Genomic DNA, 21,173 nt, shown 5'->3' with positions numbered 1-21,173 from the left:
TATTACCCCAAATAATTCTTTGAAACACTTTGCTCCTGGATGAAATGGATGAACTTGTTTCAGGTGGCCGGTATGTTGGTGTATTATATTCTCTCTGGTGGACATCACCCTTTTGGGAAAGGTATCCGTTGTGAGGTAAACATTCTTGATGGAAAGTATTCACTGGAACATGTGGAGGATGAGATTGCAAAGGATCTAATAGAGAGGATGATCAACCAAGAGCCAAAAGAGAGACCAAAAGTCGAGGATACCCTCAGACATCCTTTCTTCTGGACAAACGAAAGGTGAGACATACTCCCCACATGTTGGCAGTGTCCGACTTACAATTATTAGTCACTTATGTTCAGTTTTTTATGCTTTCAAATTGGGTGGGTGCTAACTCTGAGAATGGCTACCGCTCCAGTCTGCACGGACCATTCAAAGAGGATGGGAAATGTACCTAGTCGTATGGAATTTCACCCATACGATTCACTTTAATGCAGTGAAATGATGACAGTTAGGTTCTTGCTACACATGAATGTTCATGCATCTGTCAGGTGGAGCCCAGATCTGTGCAAAGAAGTTTGATATTATTTGTTCTTATGTATTAGGAGAATTGACTACTTGAAAAGAATGGGAAATGAGAAAGAAGCTGAAAACTGCCGGAATGCTGATGAGGACCTTCTTCATGCTCTGGATGAATACACAGTTGGAAAAACCTTCTGTAATTGGAAAACTAAGGTGAGTCTGACTCTACCAGACAATGATTTCACCCTGTGTCATATCAGTGATTTGAGGCATATGGTCCTAACTGTGATTTGGTTTATGTCAGGCCAGGTTAATGTTGTTAAATGGAAGATAATGGCTGATAATAAATATTAAGTTATAGGCAGGCCCTAACAATATACTCAGCATATACATTTCACTCTATATATACTCTGTCGTAAAGGTTGCAAGTTTTCTATTCTGTTTGGTTGTGTGGTTGACACCTAAACCACTGTGAGTTAATACATCCTTAAAAAACCACAATGTTTGTCACCATAGCTCCCCCCTGACCTTGTCTGTAAAATGGATGGGAAAAAGAAAGCCTATCCAGAGAACACACTGGGTCTTCTGCGGTTCATACGCAACCTGTTCGAGCACTAGTAAGAGTGAAAGAACAATATGGATACAAAATTATAATAACATTTTAATATTTTGTGGTGGGCGATGACTAATCATTTTAATTCTGTTTTTAGTATTGCAGAGGCTGAAACCACAGACCTTATGACTCTATTTCCCGACCTCTTTGCAAGTGTGTACAAGTTTGCCAAGGACAGAGGATGGAATGAAAGGCCAAACCTGAGAAGGTGCTTTAAGGCGTAGTTTGAAACCACGACTTTTGCTTGTCACAACGGCCATCTGGACTGTCGTTTTGAGCACATAACAAACAGGAAAACAGATTGTTTTTTAATTTTGTTAATTATGTTGTGAACCAGTGTTGTGCATTATGTTTTTTCAAGGTTTTGTTGTTTTTGTTGCTGTGTCTGTAAGTATCCAGAGAGACCAAAACATAATGTTAAAAAGTAGAGGCAAAGCAGATAAAACTTGTTGTGTAGGCTACTTGTTCGACTTATTCATTGATGGATAATACATGTGCACTTGTTTTACGTTTTTTAAGGAGATGTGTGTTTGTCATATTGATTTTCAGTTTTCAACGAAATAATTTAAAATTGTGATAGGACACACCTCTTCATATTTCCATATCCACTTCATGTCACTATCCAATACTCATTGTCTTTCTCTTCAAAATGCACCAGGCACCGTTTATATCTTTGTTAGTGCATACATGCTGTTGTTTTAAGATAATAACTGCCAAGATCCTCGCCTTGTATGAGTCGTTAGCGCCATCTAATGCCTGAAATATGTAATACCAATATTTGTACTAAACGCTTTACTGCAGTAAAATAAAAAAACAAAAAAACATTTAATAACAAATAAAGGAATCATGCGACAACGCTTGTATATAATATTTTGTCCAAACTTCATGTCCATTCTCCACTGACCGTACGCTGGCGTTAATGTGACATTTGGAAACCCGGACGTTCCCCCGCGTTAATGGCTGCATCAGCTGACAGAGGGTAAACATAGCTTAGAGGAGGGGCTACCGTAGACGTTCCCACATCTTCCTTAGGATTAAATAGACATCTACGTGGTAGTCGCTGAAAGGAATCTTAGCCGTAATAGAATTAAACAGGTAAAAATGAATTCATCAAGAAGAAGTGAAAGCGACTGGCAAGGTTTGGTGAGCGAGGTGAGTGCAGGCTGCTTCATGGTGTTGACGTTTGCATGGAAAGATGCAGTTTCCAGCGATAAATCCGACAGTTGATCAGGTGGAGTTGGCATATGGAAAGCCGCATTGAAACGGTATATCCACAATTCACTCCTGTTGTCGTATGAATGTTATTAGTGCTATTTGTATGCGTAAAATTTCAGATTCCGAAACGACGCTGAAGTTTTATATATTAGTTTTAACAACAGAGTAGAGTAACTCGCAGGATTTTATAGCATTTTTGGCAAGTCGCATATTTATTTCTCAGATACAGGTGTCAGTTGGGCGTGAAGTATGTCAACTGTAGCATCAACATCTATTTGCATGTAAAAGCAGGCCTTAGATTCGATTTGCTTCACACTGCCAGTAACTTCCTCAGATAACCGTTATAGTCTAATAAACAGACGTCAGTTTCTCAGAAAATAATGTCTACTCTCTGAGACCTCATGCATTAACCGAATTCTAGGTAGACTAATTAATGAGTTGAATGAGGTGCGTTAGTGTCGTGATGGACTGAAAAGGTGTTGTCCAGTGGTCCCCTGTAAGTGAATCCGAAAAACAGTTTTGAGAAAATGGTGTCTGACACAGCATGAAGTAGCAAAAACAGATGGAGATGGACATTTTATGAGCATCTCAACACAAGAACTAGGTAGGTATAGGTCAGAATAAAATGCAGGAGAAAGCCCAGCCACCACTGAACTTTTTAGTATAATTGCAGCGGATATTGCATAGATTCCTTATCAGTTTGGTTATCCTTTGCATAATTCAAAACGTCTCCACTCCAGGTAGAGCTCTATCAAACGCATGAGAAAGTCTTGAGTCTTATATGCTGTTCAAACAAGGCCCAATGTTTACTTTTCCAGGAGTGTCAAACACCATGTGCTTGCATTAAAGTTGTGACAATGGAATCAAATGTAGCAGTTCATTTAGGTGTGAAATAACTAGCTTTGTGTTATGATCGTGGAAACACCTTGTAAAACTTAATTGAAATAGCATTAAGCTTCATTGCTGTGTTGCTGCAACCTCCAAAGCTGTCGCTGTAGTAGTCTATCATATTTAGCTGTTATTATAATAATACAGTTGGGATCCAATTACTATTTACTACTAATTACACAATTTCAAATATTCAGAATGCCTAGTTAAACCCACTGTGTATTAAACGTAATGACAAACCATTTTCATTTTATACACTTTATACAATCAATGTACAACATGGGTTGGTGGTGGTGCAAGATCTGTAGTGCAGTTAAGAGCTTCGGTGCTCCTGCTATAGAAATTAAATAGTATATTTGAAGAACGGTTCTAATTCAACTTTAAGACTCTCCAAGATCCTAACAGAACTAAGATGTGACGCTGATTCAAAATCCAGGCCTGGGTGTTCACTTTTAGATCCAATGTCATTTTCATTTTCATTTTCAACGTTCAAATAATTCAACTAATCAAGGCCATGTCAATTTGCAGTCTTGTTGAATTGTACTGGGATTGATTGAAAATATCTAACCAAACACGTGGACCCAAGGACTTGTGTGAATAAGTACTGATTCTGATTGTTAGTATCATTAGTATCCGATCGTGTTATTACAAAGGCAGGAAAAGCAGAATTACTTCACCATGACCTCTGTTTCAACCACTACATATCCTTCAACTGCTACCACACTACATTCAACATATATACTGCATCCACATAGCCTACTATCACAAAGGGATCCTTTTCTCTCGTATACACAGTTCCTGGTGTGCAAGCGGAAGTTGGAGAGCAAAAAAGAGGCTCTTCTGATCTTGTCCAAAGAGCTGGACACTTGTCAGCAGGAAAGAGATCAATACAAGCTGATGGCTAACCAACTACGTGAAAGACATCAGAGCCTGAAGAAGAAATACAGGGAACTTATTGTATGTCCTTCTATACGTCCTTCTATTTTTTTTTATAATCAAATATACTGTTTTATATGTGTTCAGTCTTGTCAACTGCAGCTTTAAACAAAAAGCTGATATTTTTATGAATATTTCAGCTTAAAGGATGGTCAAACAAGGTGAACACATGGCTCTCCTAAATTTCACTAACTTTATTTCTGTTGACTTTTAGGATGGCGACCCTACGTTGCCACCAGAAAAGCGCAACCAGGTAAGTCAATTTGCTGGAGAACTTAAACACAAATACACTTTGCGTGTCATAACCTGCAATGGTTTTGCTTTTCTGCCCATCTGTCTCACAGGTTAATCTTGCTCAGATGTTGAGGGACTCCCGAGAGAGGAGTAAGCAATTAGCTGAGGAAGTCAAGGAGCTCAATCAGAGACTTACTGAAGCCCAAGGAGACAACAAGGTAGATGTTCTACTGTAGCGTTTACAGCTTCATCTAAATACAGACACACATACACACACACACACACATACACATACACAAACACTTAAGAGTATTTGGTGCATGACCACACACGAGATCAATTGCACTGAGTGCTTTTCTCCTGTGACTCTCCTCCCCAAAGCTACTGAGGATGACTATAACCAAACAGAGACTCGGAGATGACGAAGTTGGTGTGCGGCATTTTCCCGCCCATGAACGAGAGGACCTGGTGAGGCAACTGGAGAAAGCAGGGCTGCAGGTAAGAAATAGATATGCGAAAGCTACTTTAGCATTCCTAATGCTACCCAGAGTTATATGTCCACAGATATAGGCCTATACCTGTTTCTGCACCAAACTGAGTGACAGTTTTATTTAGTCTTTTCATAATATCCTTTTAGAAGTTGCTATCAAGTTTTCATTCCCTCCTTTGTGGACATAGAGGGTTATTTGTTAACTCATCCATAATTTTCCATGTTTCCATGTCTTTGTTTTCTCTACGTACGTATTTGTGTACATGAGAACTGAGAAAGAAAAATGGTTAGCAAACGAAATTGTAACAAAATAATAAGTTCTCCTTATTGTTCCACACACCGTTATTAATGTCTCAACGTCTAACGGTCGACGTCATGTTCAGTGTTTAGCTGTGTTTCTGTGCTTTCCGTAGAGAGAGGAACTGGAGCTCAATGTGAAGACCTTGTCTGACGAGCTGCAGGACGTCAAGGCCGAGAGGACGGTTTTCCGGGAGAAAGCGGAGCGTCTTAACTTGGAGCTCAACCACATCTTGGGCGGCCAAGAAAAACGCATCATCGACGTGGATGCTCTCTGCATGGAAAACAAGTAAAGTAGTATTAGCATAGCATAACAAGCTAAGTGCAACTGAGCGAACAATAGTCCTCTCCTGTTGGCACGAGCTGTATTACTAGTGAAATTCTGCTGTAAAATATGGATTAAGATAACACATTCATTTAGTTTTGTTAATTATGAAATGTTTCCAAACAGTCCTTATTTTCTTGAGGTGTTGTTTCCCTTAGTCTCTTTTCTCAGCTGATAATGAATCTGAAGGTAACAGATAATGGAACAGTTTCATATTACTCTAATGTAATCATGTCTATTGAGTAAGTCTTAGTTTTTTGAGTTTTGTTGACTTTATCTTGATGAAAGGTTGTATTCTATGCAACTGCAGGTACTTGCATGAACGCCTAAAGCAAGCTCAAGAGGAAGTCAGTCTGCTGAAAGCTAACATAATGAAATACAAGGTGAAAATATGTATGAGTGTGGATCTGTGTGGTCGTTTGTGTTTGCTTTTGTGCAGAGATAATATTTTTGGTTTTTGTTGTTCTTGATTTTTTTTTGTAGACTGCCCTCGAGCGGAGAAAAAACTCTGAAATAAGCGGCAAATCTAACAGCAGCGCTCTTACAGGTGTCCTCTCGGCCAAACAAGGTAACTGTCACATCATGTAGACCAACAGATGTTTCAGTCGCAAGTAGTTCAAATTTGTACAGGAGGCGGTTTATTTGTAAAGCAGTTTGTGACTTGTGTTTATTAAAGGTAATGTGATTCTACTCGGTGAATCGCTTGCTTATAGTTCTGTGGAGATTTTTTTCTTAGATGTTTTATTGATGTGATTACTGCTATAAGGATTCTCAAAATGTCTCTGAATGAATCTCTCTCTCTCTCTTTCGCTCTCTTTTTCTCTCTCTTTCTGTCATCCCTCTCTCTCTCCTTCCAGTGCAGGATCTGTTGTCAGAGGATAATGGTTGCAGCTTGCCAGCCACCCCTCAGTCCATTTCAGACCTGAAGTCTCTGGCCACAGCCCTGTTGGAGACTATTCATGAGAAAAATATTATCATACAGCACCAGCGCCAGACCAACAGGTGTCTAGACTCTGTCTGTCTGTCTGTCTGTCTATCTGTCTGTCTGTCTCTGTCTCTCTCTGTCTTTCTCTGTTTCTCTCCCTATCTCTGTCACTCCACATCGTTGATCCCTAGCAAATGTCTACACATTTTAACTTTTCACTTTAGATAAACCTTTCAAATATTCTGAAATTAAATTGTCCCTTTCAAAGAATTCTGGGAAACCGAGTAGCTGAACTAGAGAAGAAACTGAAGACACTGGAAGTATCTGGTTTGTGGAGCCTACCAGGTGAGTAGTGTGCCTGAGTGTTCCTTCTTTTCTCCCATAATGTGCAATTTCTGGTGTTCATGAATATTCACTTTAGTATTACGCATGAATGAATTCCGCATCTTATGTGACACCTCCTTCAACTGCCGCCAGCCCCAAAAACAAACAAAGCCACTACTTGATCTATTTACATTGCTCTAAGTGTGCGTTCGTGCCTGTGTTTGTCTGTGTGTTTGTCTGTGTGTGTGTGTGTGTGTGTGCGTGTGCGTGTGCGTGTGTGCGCGTGTTTGCCTGTGCATGTGTATTTGCTCAACAAATGTTCGCGATTGGTTAAATATAAAGTGTTAAACAAAGTGCACGCGGCATCTTTGTGTCATAGCATGCTGAATGTGTTTCCTTAATGTGGAAGCATGATATCAAGTCTACCAGTTCCAAAGACGCCCTTAGAATTAACTTCACATTAACGACAGTACTGCTACTCACAAACCTGTGTTGTTATTTATGCATATATATGCACACAACTATGTATCGTTGCATATAAAACCCTGAAAACACATATCAAAGTCATTATTTGAAGTAATGATTTGCAACAATTCTTTTAATATTCATCCTTGTAATGTTGTCTCACGTCGTCTCTGGAAATGCACACAGAAGAAGGTCATCGGCAGAAAGTTGCACTTTTAATGCATTTTCTCTCCTCTTTCTTGCTGCTTCTCGAAGGTCTTACATACAACGTTTCCCTGGGATTGGGGAGTATGTTATTTTTCCTTTTACCGCAAGAGACTGTTGATTTCCATGCCGCTCCGTTACGAAGCATTAGTCGCAGCCTGTGGGCGGCTGTCCGGCATAATGCTTCTTCATTCTTAAGTTTTTTGTTGTTTTTTTTTTAAAGAAACTGTTTTCATATCCTCTTCTCCCATTCTCCTCATGTCCGAGTCATTGGGATTCTACTCTCATTTTTTACGTTTGCTCAAGAGTTGGGTCAGAGGTAACTTTGACGGAGTCAAGCTGCACACACCCTCTACACACCAAGATCTGCAGTAGTGCATGAGCTTTTTTCTTTTTATTACCCATAAGACACTGTGGCTTGACCGTTTTTTAGGTCTGTACCTGATTCATGATCAAGATTATTCGATGAGCGACCCAAATGTCATTAGTGATGGTTTAGAAGGATAATGTTCTGTCGTTTGAACAGAAGATGGAAAAAACTTACTTTGCAGTTATGAATGAAATATCAAGGCCGATCTGAGGTCCGCAGATAGAGGTTAATCTCATAGAAAGTTAAGTTGGGTGAAAGCACCTACGGAAAACAGTGGTGAATTTATACAGCAATTTTAAAATATAATGTTGACGTGCTTATCTATGTGTTAATAATCTGTGTTCTGAGGAAGCATTCACACTTCATTTGTCTGTGCCTGTCTAGTATGCATAAGACTCCAAGTACCTTCCAAAAATATATGAAGTGATTGGCAGGTGGGATGTCAAAGTGTTCAGAAGCAATACTTCAGTGTCAAGAACCAGCCAAAGGCGTCAATCAAACTAACTTTTTCAGGTCTCTCAACTGTGCCGCAAGCTGTCAAAACATTTTTGGTTGGTATTCGGTTTGACCCGCCCTCTACTCAAAAGACACTGACAGGTGAACCACCAGTCATAGGTTACTGAAAATAAGAGAGCATTAAAACATTGAACCATCAGGAAATTCTTTCATCGTCGTATTAACTTTAAGCAGATATATAGATCAGAACACAGGTTACTTGCACTTGTGTGAATAACAAATTCATTAATAAAATAATAACCAAATTTTAAAAACTTTTAAAACCAAATTATCTCTCAGTCCGCAGGCAGAAATAGAAAATTCTACAGTGCTCTGGCTTAATTCAAATGGAATAAACTTTTTTTTGTTTGTTTTGAACATTAATCCCTCACATACTCATAGATAATACCTTACATAAACTCGTAGAATTTCAATTTCATGAAATGCTCCAGACGAACAAGAAATAGTTCACAAATAAGGGGATGTTAAAATACTGAGTCGCTGAAAACCCCAAAGACATCAGAGCTCTTTGTGAAGTTTTTTTTTTTAAACAGAAACAAAATTACAGAACTCCACAAGAGGGCAGTGTGGTACTTTAGTGATGGCGAAATCTTGGTGCAGTAGAACGGAGAAACTCGCCTGTCATAAGACTGTCTTTCTCCCACCATAAAAGTGACAAGCATCCATTACTGAAAATGATTGCCCACATTACAAACACATTTGGGGAATGTGGTGTTATTAGGGAATTTGTAGACGAGACATAGAGAGGCCTATGACTCAGTCAATGAAAGAGAATGTGGAGGAGAGTGGCCTTGCCGAGATGAACGGACACCACTAGTTAATGCTGGAGAAAATAAAAGAAAAGAGTAATCAAAGGCAGCATTACAGCCACAGTATCTAAGATATACGTTTTTTTTTTTTCTTTTTTCTTTTTGTTCCCCCCCACTCACACAGACCATCATTGGAAACAACTCAAACCGACTCAGAGATTCCCCAAGGGAGGTAGCTTACCCTGGTGTTTAGTCGTGTAATATGACTCCTGAAATCATTTCAACACGAATCTTTCCTCAGCGCCGGCAGAGGAGAGATGTAATGGCAAACCGTGACGCTAAATTCATTCTGAGTTGAAACACCTCTCTGTCTCTCGGCTTGTTTTCCTCACCACGTCTCTGCTGATCACTTGAGTGTGTGTCTTACTGGGTGTTGACTGTCACTGGGGGCAGGCGCACGGCGCTGCTAACGTTGACTGTCTTGACAATTTTACGGGCTTGTCAAAACACGTGCTGTCACTCAAATGGTGTGTGTGTCTGTGTCCCACTCCCACCTCCCAGATTTCACCATTCGGTTCATGTGCAGATGAGACAGGCAGATACAGGTGTGTGTGTGTGTGTGTGTGTGTGTGTAAGGGTGCAGGCAGGTGGGTGGCTGGGTAGGGTGTCAGTGTGCCAGAGTACATATGGTATTATATGTGCTGGTGTGTCCATCTACAGTATGGATGTTTGTGTGTGTGTGTGTATAGACTGAGAGAGAGAGAGAGATGGGCAGCTGCCAGGAGGGAATAGCCACTCATCCATCCATCCTCCTTTTCCCAGCGTGCTGTGGACAGGGCATGGCGCGTCTCTACCCTGCTCAGCATACAGAATTAGCCCAACTTTTTAATTGGCTCTGAGGGTAGTCTGCAGAACACTTCAATGACCTTTTCAAGCCTCGAGAGCTGAACAAAGCTTTTAGGACATCACTCAGATAATACTACAAAAAATAATCCCTCCATTAAGTGTGTGTGTGTGTGTGTGTGTGTGTGTGAGAGAGAGAAAGCAGCAGAGAGAGAGAGTGTGTGTGTGTATGTGTGTGTGTGTGAAGTAAACACAGATATTCACACTGATGATACACTCTGTTCCATCAACATTTTTTTCTATTTTTTTGGGGGGGAATACTGCTCTTGAAGAGGCCAGACAGCATATGCACAACCGAGCACACATACACACACACACACACACACGCTATGATTTGTCCAATCCGTTTGCTAGTTTGACATGTTTCCTCCCACATTTTCTCTGCCACCTTACTTTTGTTTGTTTTATACCTCAATCGTTTCAGAATCTTGTTTTTTTTTTCATTTCTTTTCTTTTTTTTTCTTAAGTTGATCAAACAGTAGTAACATGTAAGCAACAGCGGCACACGTTTGTGATTGCTCTAGTGCATTGTGCCCAGTCCCCAGTGAATAGCATATGGGATCAGCCTGGGATGCATACAGCCATCACTAATGAAGACGGATGAGAGGGGAACTGCAGCCACTTCCTGTGAACAGCACTCTGTGTGTGTGTGTGTGTGTGTGTGTATGTGTGTGTGTATGGACACTCTGTCCCTCCCATCTCCAAAGCATCTCTCATTTTTTTTGGAAGTTTTAGTTTTGGTGTGTACAGTTTCACATCTGTGATCAACATCGTCGTGTTTTATCTTACCGTTTTATGTTTGGGATGTTGTTGTGTATGTGTAAAAGTGTGAGGTAGCCTAGTCATCTCTCCACTGACTCTGTGTTCTCTTATGGGGCACTGTGTCCCTCAGGAGGTCGGGACGCCATTAATTTGAGTGAGAGCCAGCGACCCACTCCTCCCTCTTTGCTTAGCCTTCCGCTGAAACCTGAATCCACCGAAAGGTCCGTCACGCAGCCCCCCACAGGTAAGTGTGTGTAATTGTGTGTAACCGTAACCGCAGTTTCATAATAGCGTCCTGGATGAGCCGTTAAAGTGCTGTAATTAGCTTATACGCACACCTTTCCAGCACTTTCCATCCACACCTCTCCTTCTTGGAGCTTCTCATTGGTCCAGGCGTGTAAGTATCCAATCCTACTTAAATGCCATGGCATTTGGCAAATGCTAGCAAATTCTCACCCGCTGACATTCAGTAACTTTTTCAGGGGGAGCGGTTGCAGCATGTTTTTTTTGGGGGGGAAGGTCTGGTTCATAAATATTGATACGGTCACACTGAATGATCATTTGTTTTTCTTTTTTCTTTTCTTTTCTTTTCTTTTTTTTTTTTCATTTCTTGCCTGCCTCTTCCCTCTTCACCATAAGAATGTTGTGTGTGGTTTTTAACCTTTTGTCTGAAGTCTCCCGAACATGGGTCAGTAATTCAGTAAAACGAGCGCATTCTTGAGAGAAGAGACAGAACTAAGCTGTTGCTGTCAGTTATGGGGTGTGACACCCGTGTGGCTGTCTGAACGAATGTTACAGAGTTTTATTTTTAGCTTCTTTCTTTAATGCATTGTAGGCATTGCCGGAATACATTTTCTTTTATTTATCTTTAACTAGTCATTTGAGTTAAGTGTGGTTTCACAAGCATGTTTACATCAGTCCACCCACACGTGTTACATCTAACATTTATATAAGTGAAGGATAACAGGCTTATCTCGTTAGCTTACATTTGGTAATGTACGTTTATAAAGTCATACCACCCTTAGTTTTACTCAGATGTCTCCCTCCGGCATATGCTGTGGACCCCACTTACTTGTCCACTAAAGCAGTCACGAAAATGAATCTTTAACTGCCCTCCGCTGCTGCTACATTGCGCACATTAGCCGAGCGGGAAGCCGCGCCATTAGCGCGGTGCTAACACAATGACCATTAATCTTCTTTGTCCCCCCCCAGTCGGATCAGATGACAGGACAGGAAGTGGAGGGCCGTCGTCTTGGGAAGGGGGCACAGCTGGCGATGACGGCTTCGCTAAAGTGTGGCACGGCTCCCGCCCCCGTCCAGATGGTGGCAGCGAGGAGGACGGAATAGCTGTCATCTCTGACAAGGAGATTGACACGCGCGGGACAGAGACGGAGAGACAGGCCGAGGAGCAGGTAGACGGCGGGATACGAGCGAACCCCATCTTAGAGGTGAATTCCGTCTTGGACTTGAACCGTACGGCGGAGAGAGGCGGGCCAATTGCTGAACCGATAGTAGAAGAAGGAGAGGTTTTAGACAGAGAAGAGGAGGAGAGCACGCTAACAGTGGAGGAGGGGGAAGACGCCGCAGTGACCCTGGCTTCACCTATCTCCGATAACTCGGACTACAGCACTTTTACACATACACAACAACATACACAGCTTGAGTCGGCCCAAACTATGCCGGACTGCAATCCACACGATGAAAACGGCCGTCACATTTTGGAAGACTTGACTAGTCTGGACACCAGCATAGACGAAATTTTAGAAGAAACCTCAACAGCTTCCGTACCTAGATCTGGGGACCTTTTTCAAGCGAATAGTCGCCCCTTTATACAGAGTTGGGAGCTAGACTGTCAGTCAGGACAAAGCGACAGCTGTCACAGTGAAAGTTTGGCTTAGATGTCAGATTAGTTACTTCCTGTTTACATCCAATTGTCAAAGAACCATACTCACTCTAGGGGTAAACAAAGAGGCAATAAAAGATGTTTGTCCGTGGGGCTGTACCTATGTTAAAACACACGTTTTGAAGTCTTCTTAAATACATCTCTTAAATTAAGGATAAGATGAAAAATTTCTACGCTCTGTGAAAAACTTCTCAGAACTAGAACACACTTATTCAGAGGCGTGCTCAAAACTTGACAGTGATTCTGTCTTGGCCTGGGAGTGTCGATTGAAAATCCAACACTAAATGCCCATTTGATCCTGTTAAGTCCCCAGTTCTTTGCCAGAGCTTGAAGTGCGCTTTGCATCTCGACAGATTTTTTGTTCTGACATCGTTCTAATGTACAATCCCCTTATCAGCCATGTCACAAGACTCCCACCGCAACAGTCAAATAAAGCAAAGTTTTGGCTTGTCAGAGGCAATCTGGCCTCTGTTTGTTTGTTTTATCCTTTCTATCTGAGCAAGACTTTGTCATTTGGCCCCTCCTGGCCAACTCTGTCCTTGTTACACAGATCTACTCCGGTTGGCATTTCTAAGAAAAAAAAAAACCTTTATGTAAAAACCCATCTCTTGTTTTATGTAAAAAAAAAAAAAAGAAAAGAAATCTGGTTATTATTAAAATATCTTATACAAGTGCGAGTAATTAATTAAAAACAATATGTTTGCATGTTGGCCTGGCATCTCAGCTCAGTGGACAACTTGCAGAATTGTAAAATTGTGCTGCATTGTTGACATAGCTTTAAACAAAAGGTGTTAGGGTTTTTAAATCAATAGACAGGTGTATTTTGATGCCTTGTTTCTGCATGTGCCTTATTACTGTAATCTTATACAGTTTTGTTTGTTTGTTTTGAGGAAATTGTCCATTCAGTAGGGTGCAGTTAGGTGTTAGTCCTTTGTGTCAAACTGATTTGTGTGTGTGATTCTGCTGAAATGCTCTAAATGCATTTAATACATCAGAGATACCAGTTTACTGTTTATAGTTACTGTATGTTGACTGATACATATTTGTATTGCATATATCTGAATGCTAAAGTAATTTTTTCACATGTATACACTAATCTCTCAAATGAGTATTTAAATTATAATTTCAGATACTGTAACTTCTTACTGATTTTTGTTTAATGTGTGGTAACAGGTTTCAAATCTGCTCTCTTTCATCAATGTTGCATGTGACTCGCTGAGAGATGACAAAGTCCTTGCTTTGTTTAAAACCCTGCTTTGCTCCTAATCAATTGAGATAACCTTTGCTCAGTTATGGCCAAAGAGTTGGTGGTTGATACTCATAGTTGCAGACAACAAAACATTCAAACTGTCAGTTGCTTTATAGTAGCTATTTTTAAAGCTTAACTCTTGAACTTTAAGCTGCGTACATTCTTTTCACAAATGCTTGTGGCCGCACTTTAAACTGCACTCAGCTTTGATTTCCACAAAAAAACAGCATTTCATTGTTTTGATTCAAAGTCTGGCAAGGAAAATGTCTTTCATTTTGATAAGAAAAAATGATGATATAGAATTTGTGCTCCTTTTTTCTACCATGGTCTACTTACACGAACATAAACACAAACCCAGTGTTTGCAATATGCAACTGCAAATTGGTTTATGCATATGTATGTGTACTTACATACTGCAATCACACATCATTTACCAGTTGAGGAAGCACACACAAGACACGCACACAAACACACAAATACGTACTCTTTCCTACAAGTGGATTCAGCTGACAGCTGGTCTCTCTGTACAAACATATCATCAAAGCCAAAACTCAAGAACTGCTTATTCAGCAGAAGGCAGCTTTTTCTATTTTTAATCTCTCTCTCAAACTCACAAACAGACACGCACGCGCACACACACACACACACACACACACAATCACCGATGCAGAGAAAAAGCCAGAGAAGCAGTGCATATACTCGGGCTTGATGCCAGACACCTGATTGGGCATATTGGCAAGGCGTTTGGAGGAGCCTGATGGCTTTATAAAGCAGATGGGAATTCACACTAATGAAGTGGTGAGGTAAACTGGCACTCAGGGTTTATGTGAATCACTGCTGCTGTCCTGACAGTGCATGGGCAATAATATGATCATTAAGGATGTCCTGAGTTTAGAGATATTTTTTGCTCTGTGTGTGTATGAGTGTGTGTGTGTGTGTGAGTGTTTGTGAAAAGAGGATTTGTTCGATGTCTCTCATTTGATATTTCTTTCTATGTCAACTTATACTGTGCATGTGTGTGTGTGTGAGAGAGAGAGAAAGAGAGAAAGAAACCTTCATTTTATACATATATACATATGGCTTCTCTTATGTCTCTATTATTTTCAACATCTTCATATTCTTATCTATCGCACCATGAGAGATAGACAGAAGCACCCTAACTGTGTCTGCAAACTCTGGGCTCCTTCACACATCTCTGTGTCCTCAGCTGCCATCTCCACCTGGCTAGGGTCAGATTGGGACTTTGATGTGACATGGTTTGAAGCTGACAATCCCCTTTTTCTCGTACTCCCACATCACTGGACCACCCAGTGCGCGCCGTGTCACAGTGGCAGGTCGTCAGTCTTGGCTTTCCAGTGCCGCTTCACGGGGAAAGCACATTCTCCCAACTGCTTTATCTAGCCTTTGGTCTGATTAGACAGGGACTGATGCCTCTGCAGAGGTAGACACACACACACACACACACACACACACACACTTACACAGACACTGTTTAATAATTCATGTGAGTTTGAGGAAGCACGTTCAGATCTGAAAGAAGAGTGTGCTTATCAACTTTTAGATGAAGCACAGTGTCTTCAAAATCTTCCAAGTTGGAGGTGAGGGAGAGAGATGGAAAGTAGCTTCTAAGAAAGGCCAAAAATGTGATAAAGTGTTGTCGAGTAACAGGCAATACATACAAAGAATGCGGTACATAAGTCAAAAATGCAGGTAGTCAACCCACATCAAACCCCTTCTACTGCGCAACACTGCTATGTTCTGTATTTAACTTAGGACTGGCACAATGTAACTTAATAGATCAATGTAACTAATAAGTGATTCTGTACTAAGTAAATCAGATGTGTCAGTGCTGGTCTACAACAAGAATATTCAGAGCACTAGCTTTTATGAAGAGGACAATGGAATTTCAGTAGATGGGCACCAATATTCAGAACACAACCTCGTTTCACCCTCCTTGACTCCGGAAGCATGGAGGCTTCGAGTTAAGGACAGGGTGGCCTTGGAGACCACGCTTGACTGTCAGTCGCTTGCGCCTTCTCCTCAGTGTGAATAAAAAGATTTGAGTACGAGTGAGCTGGTACAGCTGGTGAGACGGGGCAGGGCCGTCTCTTCCAGAGCTCCTTTAACGTGAAGTGCGTTTGAGAGCACGTCACGTTAGCACGGTCAATGAGAAAGCATTTTGCTTGAGATGGAAATACTGTCGCTGAGTACGGGCTGAGTGAGTAAAATAATTGAAAGCATTTCTTACCTGCTAGATATCCCTCCTATGAGAAAACAGGCCAAAATGGTTACGAATATCCACAATGGGTGTAATGTGCAGTGAAACCAGCGATATGGGCTAATACAGAGTTGTTCTTTTGACCCCCCCCCCCCTTATCTTTGGGACTTCCCTGCAGAAGGGCACTGCTCTGGGCCTGTGGTTACCATGGCAATATCTCCTCAGGGGTTAATGACTTCAGCTGCACTGTTGCCCTAACAGTGATGGACATTGGCAGTGACATGTACTTCATACATTTATTTATTTACACCACTCCAGTGCAATCGGTTCCCGGTGGGAGACACGGCAAAGCAAAGGCCTCAGTGGCCCTCAGGGTCTTGCCTCCAGTCCTGATTTGAGACGTGGGATTTCCTGATCTGTGGCAGAAGGGGTCGATTATTGTGTCAAAATGGAAAGCATGACTGAACAAGGGTAATGGCTTATGTCAGAGTCTTGTCAGACAGTTTGTTTTGCTGGCTTTGAGGTAGCATGTCATTTTTGAAGCCTGATAATGTGTAATCAATCAAAAAGGTACCACTGAGTGAACTATGGAGTTGACGGTTAAAATGGTAAGTTTCATAAATGCAGGGATACATGTCTGAATCCTCTCTCTGGTTTGTATATTCAGTTTCGCATCCATCCAGTTTGGTGTTCATGTACATCATAAACATGCTTTACGTGTTCTGCCCCGAAGCTGATGATCTTCTGGTATGTTCTGTTCAGAGTGGCAAATAATTCACAAACAAAATAAAATAAAATACATGGAATTTAGGTTGTTGTTCACTACTGTTGTGTCTTTCGTGTGTGTTCTTTGTTGTTAAAAATATAATGTACATCTTAAGCATATATGTTTTGCTGATCAAACACATGCTATCACCTAAAACGTATGTTCCTCTGGGAAAGAGTTAAAGTCAGCGTATTTATATTCATATTCAGTTATATCACCCTGATTTCGTAACTAATGCTGAAAAAGTATAAACAAAGAACTCTTTGTTAGGTCTGGCATTCCTCTGATAGGATTACCTAATCAGGACCATTTGATGTAAAAATCATTGCAGTCCAGGTGGGGTGCCCTTTTAAAAAAAAAATGACTACAAACAACTCATGTCCTCTGCCGATATGAAGTTACCCCTCTGAAAAGTTATTTATTGCATCCAATTTATTTTAGTTCTGCTCTCTGCAAGGGCAACTTTCCATAGACACGTCACGTGGTGCTACAAGGACTGTTGAGTTTTATACCCTTATTTATATTCCATTTGGTTTGTTTATGCACTGGGAATTGAGGTGGTGTGCCTTGAGATGGTTATGCAAATTCTACACGTAAATCAGGAATACTGGCTTCCCCTAGCATTCCACACGATTTCTCTCCATCATATGCTGCCTATTACTTTTATTGGCGGCCTGGCAAAAGTTCTCAGATTGTCTGGGGATCTTCAAGCATCTCTCTTGAACCTGATCCGTCAGGAAAAAAAAAAAAAAAAAGACAGAGACAAGATAGTCTGAGAGCATCATACATGTATAATCAATACGGCTTCACAGTAAATCTGGACTTTACATGCCAACGTGACCTAGGCCAACAAGTTTTACAGAGTCTTTGATCAGATTATTTTGCAATAGAAAAACTCCACGAGACTGTTGCACACCACACCTTCTTGGCAAACCAGTTGTTTACGCCTTTGTCACAGCCAAACATTGATCTATTTGCCATTTCACTGTTTCAATTGGTGTAGCCTAAGATATGATAATAAGTTTACACCAGCTTAGAGACAGCACTTTTTCATCAGTGGTGACCTTTTGCAAGTCTAGATATGGCTAACACTGTGAATCAAAATAATGATGGTCATTTCATAAAGTACAGCCTTCTTCTATCCTAGAAATGCTACTCTATTTTTCTGTCAAGTGACCTAATTTTAAATGTACCTCCTTGCTATTAGCTCTATACCCCCCACATAGAAAACTTTTTTTTTCTTTTAAAAGGAATTGGATTGGACCCAAGAGAACTATTCAAATTAAACATTAGCAATGTGATTCATACACTGCAGTTTTTCCTAAGGAAGTACATTTTAATTAAAGGCCAGAGGTATTCCTAAAGTTTATTTAGGCCTAAATCTAGTCAGATCAAAAATGTTCAAAGCTTCACAGTAGCTTCCCGGTAGGAGGTATTTGCATAGCTGACTGCTCTGTCTGTCACCTCCTGCCTGTCTTTTTCTCTCTTGTTTTTCTTCTCTCTCTCTCTCTCTCTCTCTCTCTCTCATTGTCTACTCTCCACATCCTCCCAGGAGGGTTCCACAGTTTTCTCCCACAGACTGGGAGAGCTGAGGCCGATGACACAGCCGGCGATCCTCTTTCCCGCGTTCCCGCTGCGTTTGCTTTCCTCGTCCGGCCCCAGTCCCATGTCATCCTCCTTTTCGTGAACCACGACGGCACGGCCCAACATCGACCGGCCCCCAAACAGAGTCCCCCCTGGAACCCGGAGCAACTGCCGGATCCTTCCGTCCCTGAATGCAAAGTTACCCAGGTCTCCAGGGTGCCCGGGATGATCCACAGCAACTGGGTTGTAATGGGGGCCTGCAGTAATGCAGCCATCACTCAGATCACCGAATCGATGAACGTGTATGGCATGGGCTTGCTGCTTGCCGTCTGACAGGCCACGTAAATTGACCGCCACCTGTAAAGTACCATGTGGATAGGCCTGTTTGAAGAGGACCTGTCCGTAGATCTCGGGCTGGTTTGGAGGTAGATTAGGAACGGGTCTGACTTCGCATGTAGCATAAAGAGTTCCATTGAACTCAGTCACTTCCATAGGAAGCTCTGTAAGGGAAGGGTAAGACTTTTGCTCCATGGTTTTGTTTTGGCAATCCACGCAGAAAATCAGCATAATAAGAAGCAGACAATTTCTTGTTAAAAGGTGACCACCCATTTTTTCTTTCCTGCAAAAAAAAAGCATGATGAGAAAATGCCATTTATGTAATACTGAATCTCAGCTCTGCAGTATCTGAATAAAGAACTTCAACAGGTGTGTTACCATGAGACTCACATGGATTATAAAATGACGTGCTGAGTCATACAGTTATGCATGTGAGACGTGAGATTTAAAGTTCTAGTAATGATGTCAACATGACCACGTCGTATTTGGTAGTAATTGGGCCGTAATATGATTAGAAGGTAGGGCAGCATATTTAGGATATATATTTACAGACAAATTAGTAATTTTTTTTTAGCATTTATACCTTCTCTCGTTCTATTCACGAGGAAATAATCCTGCGTAACGCACTCAACGACGCGCAGAAGCGCGTGAGCAAATCATTCAGTTTTACAAATAAATATCCTTCTTTAGGCTCTATCTGTGAGGATTGCTATAGAAATTACGTCCAGTTTTATAAAAGCCATTGAGAAACAAAAATTACTTTACCGTGTCTCTCAGAATTTCACTCAAAGCAGGTACGGAGTTCGTCACACAACTTCGACCGTGTGTTGTTAGCCCAAAATTACACTACCTCTATTACACAACTTCTTTTGTGCGTTGGCCCAGGGTGGAACGTGCCCTCTGTTGGTGAAGCATCCTCGTGCAAATGACGCGAAAAACAGTCTCGATAAAGCGTACTGCAATGTGCTACTACACACCTAACAGTTTCAAGAAAGGGCGACCAACAAACTGCTTTTATCAACGGACATATAACATTAGAACATGAATTCTGCTTCAGTGCTCCTCTTAATGAATGCAGTCTTCGCGTGAAACTCGTCTCCTATTAAATTAGCTCTCTAACATTTCTCTTCTCAGCTCGTCTAGCCTGCATTTGTATGGAATGTGATTGTTTGCTTCGGTCTGCATACGTGCGTTGCGGTTTTGTATATGTCCAGGAGTAGAGTCATGGTATGCAAAGTGTCATCGCTGAATAATCCACAATGTCTCTTTTCTCCGTATTTCTCAAGAGGTTGTCAGACAAGCCCATTTCACACACAATTGGACTGTTATTTAATTGTCTGTGAAAGAGAGACCCGAAACAAATGCCCAGTGTGTTAAATTAGTCTTTGATACGGAGCAAAAAGGCTCTGTTGTAATGGTAACTTCGCCATCAAAATCACCATCAAACCCTATCTGTAAGCAATGAACCACTTGCCATTAAGAGGCTTGTTAGCAATACCAAGGCGGTGTAATTACCTGTGCCAGTTGTAATGATCATCTCCTTTAACAGTTGATTCATCACCACATGATACTGCTGTTTGGAAGATTTCTGCTCTGTGATTTTCCTGTTTAGATGTTTAAGATAAGATATTTGTGTGGATGACATAGAGGGACATGGTAAGAACCTCAGTGATCGATTTACCTTAGTCCACTGTTGTAGACGGGTCAACGTGACAGACATTCGCTTTATGAAGAGAATACGCTATTAAGAGAGTTGTCATGTTCTAAAAGTACTCTGAAGTACTCTCAAAATAAGACCAAAGCCCCAACATCTCTGATTAAACATCATATCTACCATCGGGCTTTGTTTGTCTGGGTCCGAGATTCAGTTTGATGTTAATCGCTTTGAAATCTGATGAACTGATATGTCGCTTAACAGTCGAGATTTGTCCTTCTTTTATTGCTTGTGTCATGTATAAACACACACTTCTGTAAGTATTTGCGACATAACCCAATACATATATTTTTAGCCATGAGGAGGTATCCTGGAGACTGCCTCTGTTCGCTCGCTAACGCTCCTCTGCGGAAAATGTTTAAATGTAACTTTGAGAAAGGCGGCTGAGAAAAAATTATGTAACTTGGCCAAAACTCGCTGCAGTCCCTATCGGCCAGTATCAGCATAGCATGAAATCGTTGGAGTGGGCGGCCGTGTTATTTGGCGCTAGATACAATATCCTCCGGGTACCGGTTCTAGCATCCCTAACATACGTTAATTCACACGACGTTAACCGCTGAAATATTAAGGAATAGTAATATATTCTCAGCTCGTCAGTAATAATTGTGCTCTCGTCTTGAATCCAACTGAATATTTTCTTACCTTATTCGCGCAAATAATAATGATGAGGTAAGTGCTTC

General features: G+C 41.2%; 3 protein-coding genes across 3 annotated transcripts; 2 read left to right on the top strand and 1 right to left on the bottom strand.

Annotated features, from left to right (window-relative positions):
* The first annotated feature begins 72 nt into the window (after positions 1–72).
* LOC115816227 (serine/threonine-protein kinase/endoribonuclease IRE1a-like) lies at positions 73–1,125 on the top strand. The gene is made up of 3 exons (XM_030779191.1): positions 73–284; positions 591–720; positions 1,024–1,125. The coding sequence occupies exons 1-3, from the start codon at positions 73–75 to the stop codon at positions 1,123–1,125; spliced, it is 444 nt and encodes a 147-aa protein (XP_030635051.1).
* Positions 1,126–2,212: 1,087 nt separating this feature from the next.
* ccdc149a (coiled-coil domain containing 149a) lies at positions 2,213–12,621 on the top strand. The gene is made up of 13 exons (XM_030779190.1): positions 2,213–2,272; positions 4,019–4,180; positions 4,374–4,412; positions 4,504–4,611; positions 4,775–4,891; positions 5,297–5,469; positions 5,816–5,888; positions 5,989–6,073; positions 6,363–6,507; positions 6,699–6,775; positions 7,475–7,507; positions 10,851–10,967; positions 11,945–12,621. The coding sequence occupies exons 1-13, from the start codon at positions 2,222–2,224 to the stop codon at positions 12,619–12,621; spliced, it is 1,857 nt and encodes a 618-aa protein (XP_030635050.1). The 5' UTR covers positions 2,213–2,221.
* Positions 12,622–17,630: 5,009 nt separating this feature from the next.
* sod3a (superoxide dismutase 3, extracellular a) lies at positions 17,631–20,389 on the bottom strand. The gene is made up of 2 exons (XM_030780169.1): positions 20,295–20,389; positions 17,631–19,062 (listed from the first exon to the last, which is right to left on the bottom strand). Exon 2 carries the CDS (start codon positions 19,050–19,052, stop codon positions 18,384–18,386), a length of 669 nt encoding a protein of 222 aa, XP_030636029.1. The 5' UTR covers positions 19,053–19,062; positions 20,295–20,389; the 3' UTR covers positions 17,631–18,383.
* Between the last annotated feature and the right edge of the window lie 784 nt (positions 20,390–21,173).

The sequence above is a fragment of the Chanos chanos genome, chromosome 7 (assembly GCF_902362185.1).
Source record: "Chanos chanos chromosome 7, fChaCha1.1, whole genome shotgun sequence".
Taxonomy (NCBI): domain Eukaryota; kingdom Metazoa; phylum Chordata; class Actinopteri; order Gonorynchiformes; family Chanidae; genus Chanos; species Chanos chanos.
Note: the sequence above shows the minus strand (reverse complement) of the source record. Positions and strands in the feature narration are given on the sequence as shown.

What these genes read in the sequence shown, in the direction of transcription:
- LOC115816227 (XM_030779191.1), top strand. Translation starts at nt 73, where the DNA reads ATGTTGGTGTATTATATTCTCTCTGGTGGACATCACCCTTTTGGGAAA. An exon ending in TTCTTCTGGACAAACGAAAG is followed by an intron (nt 285 to 590) that starts GTGAGACATACT and finishes CTTATGTATTAG; the next exon opens with GAGAATTGACTACTTGAAAA. An exon ending in TCTGTAATTGGAAAACTAAG is followed by an intron (nt 721 to 1,023) that starts GTGAGTCTGACT and finishes TTGTCACCATAG; the next exon opens with CTCCCCCCTGACCTTGTCTG.
- ccdc149a (XM_030779190.1), top strand. Translation starts at nt 2,222, where the DNA reads ATGAATTCATCAAGAAGAAGTGAAAGCGACTGGCAAGGTTTGGTGAGC. An exon ending in CACCAGAAAAGCGCAACCAG is followed by an intron (nt 4,413 to 4,503) that starts GTAAGTCAATTT and finishes TCTGTCTCACAG; the next exon opens with GTTAATCTTGCTCAGATGTT. An exon ending in CACCAGCGCCAGACCAACAG is followed by an intron (nt 6,508 to 6,698) that starts GTGTCTAGACTC and finishes TCCCTTTCAAAG; the next exon opens with AATTCTGGGAAACCGAGTAG.
- sod3a (XM_030780169.1), bottom strand. Translation starts at nt 19,052, where the DNA reads ATGGGTGGTCACCTTTTAACAAGAAATTGTCTGCTTCTTATTATGCTG.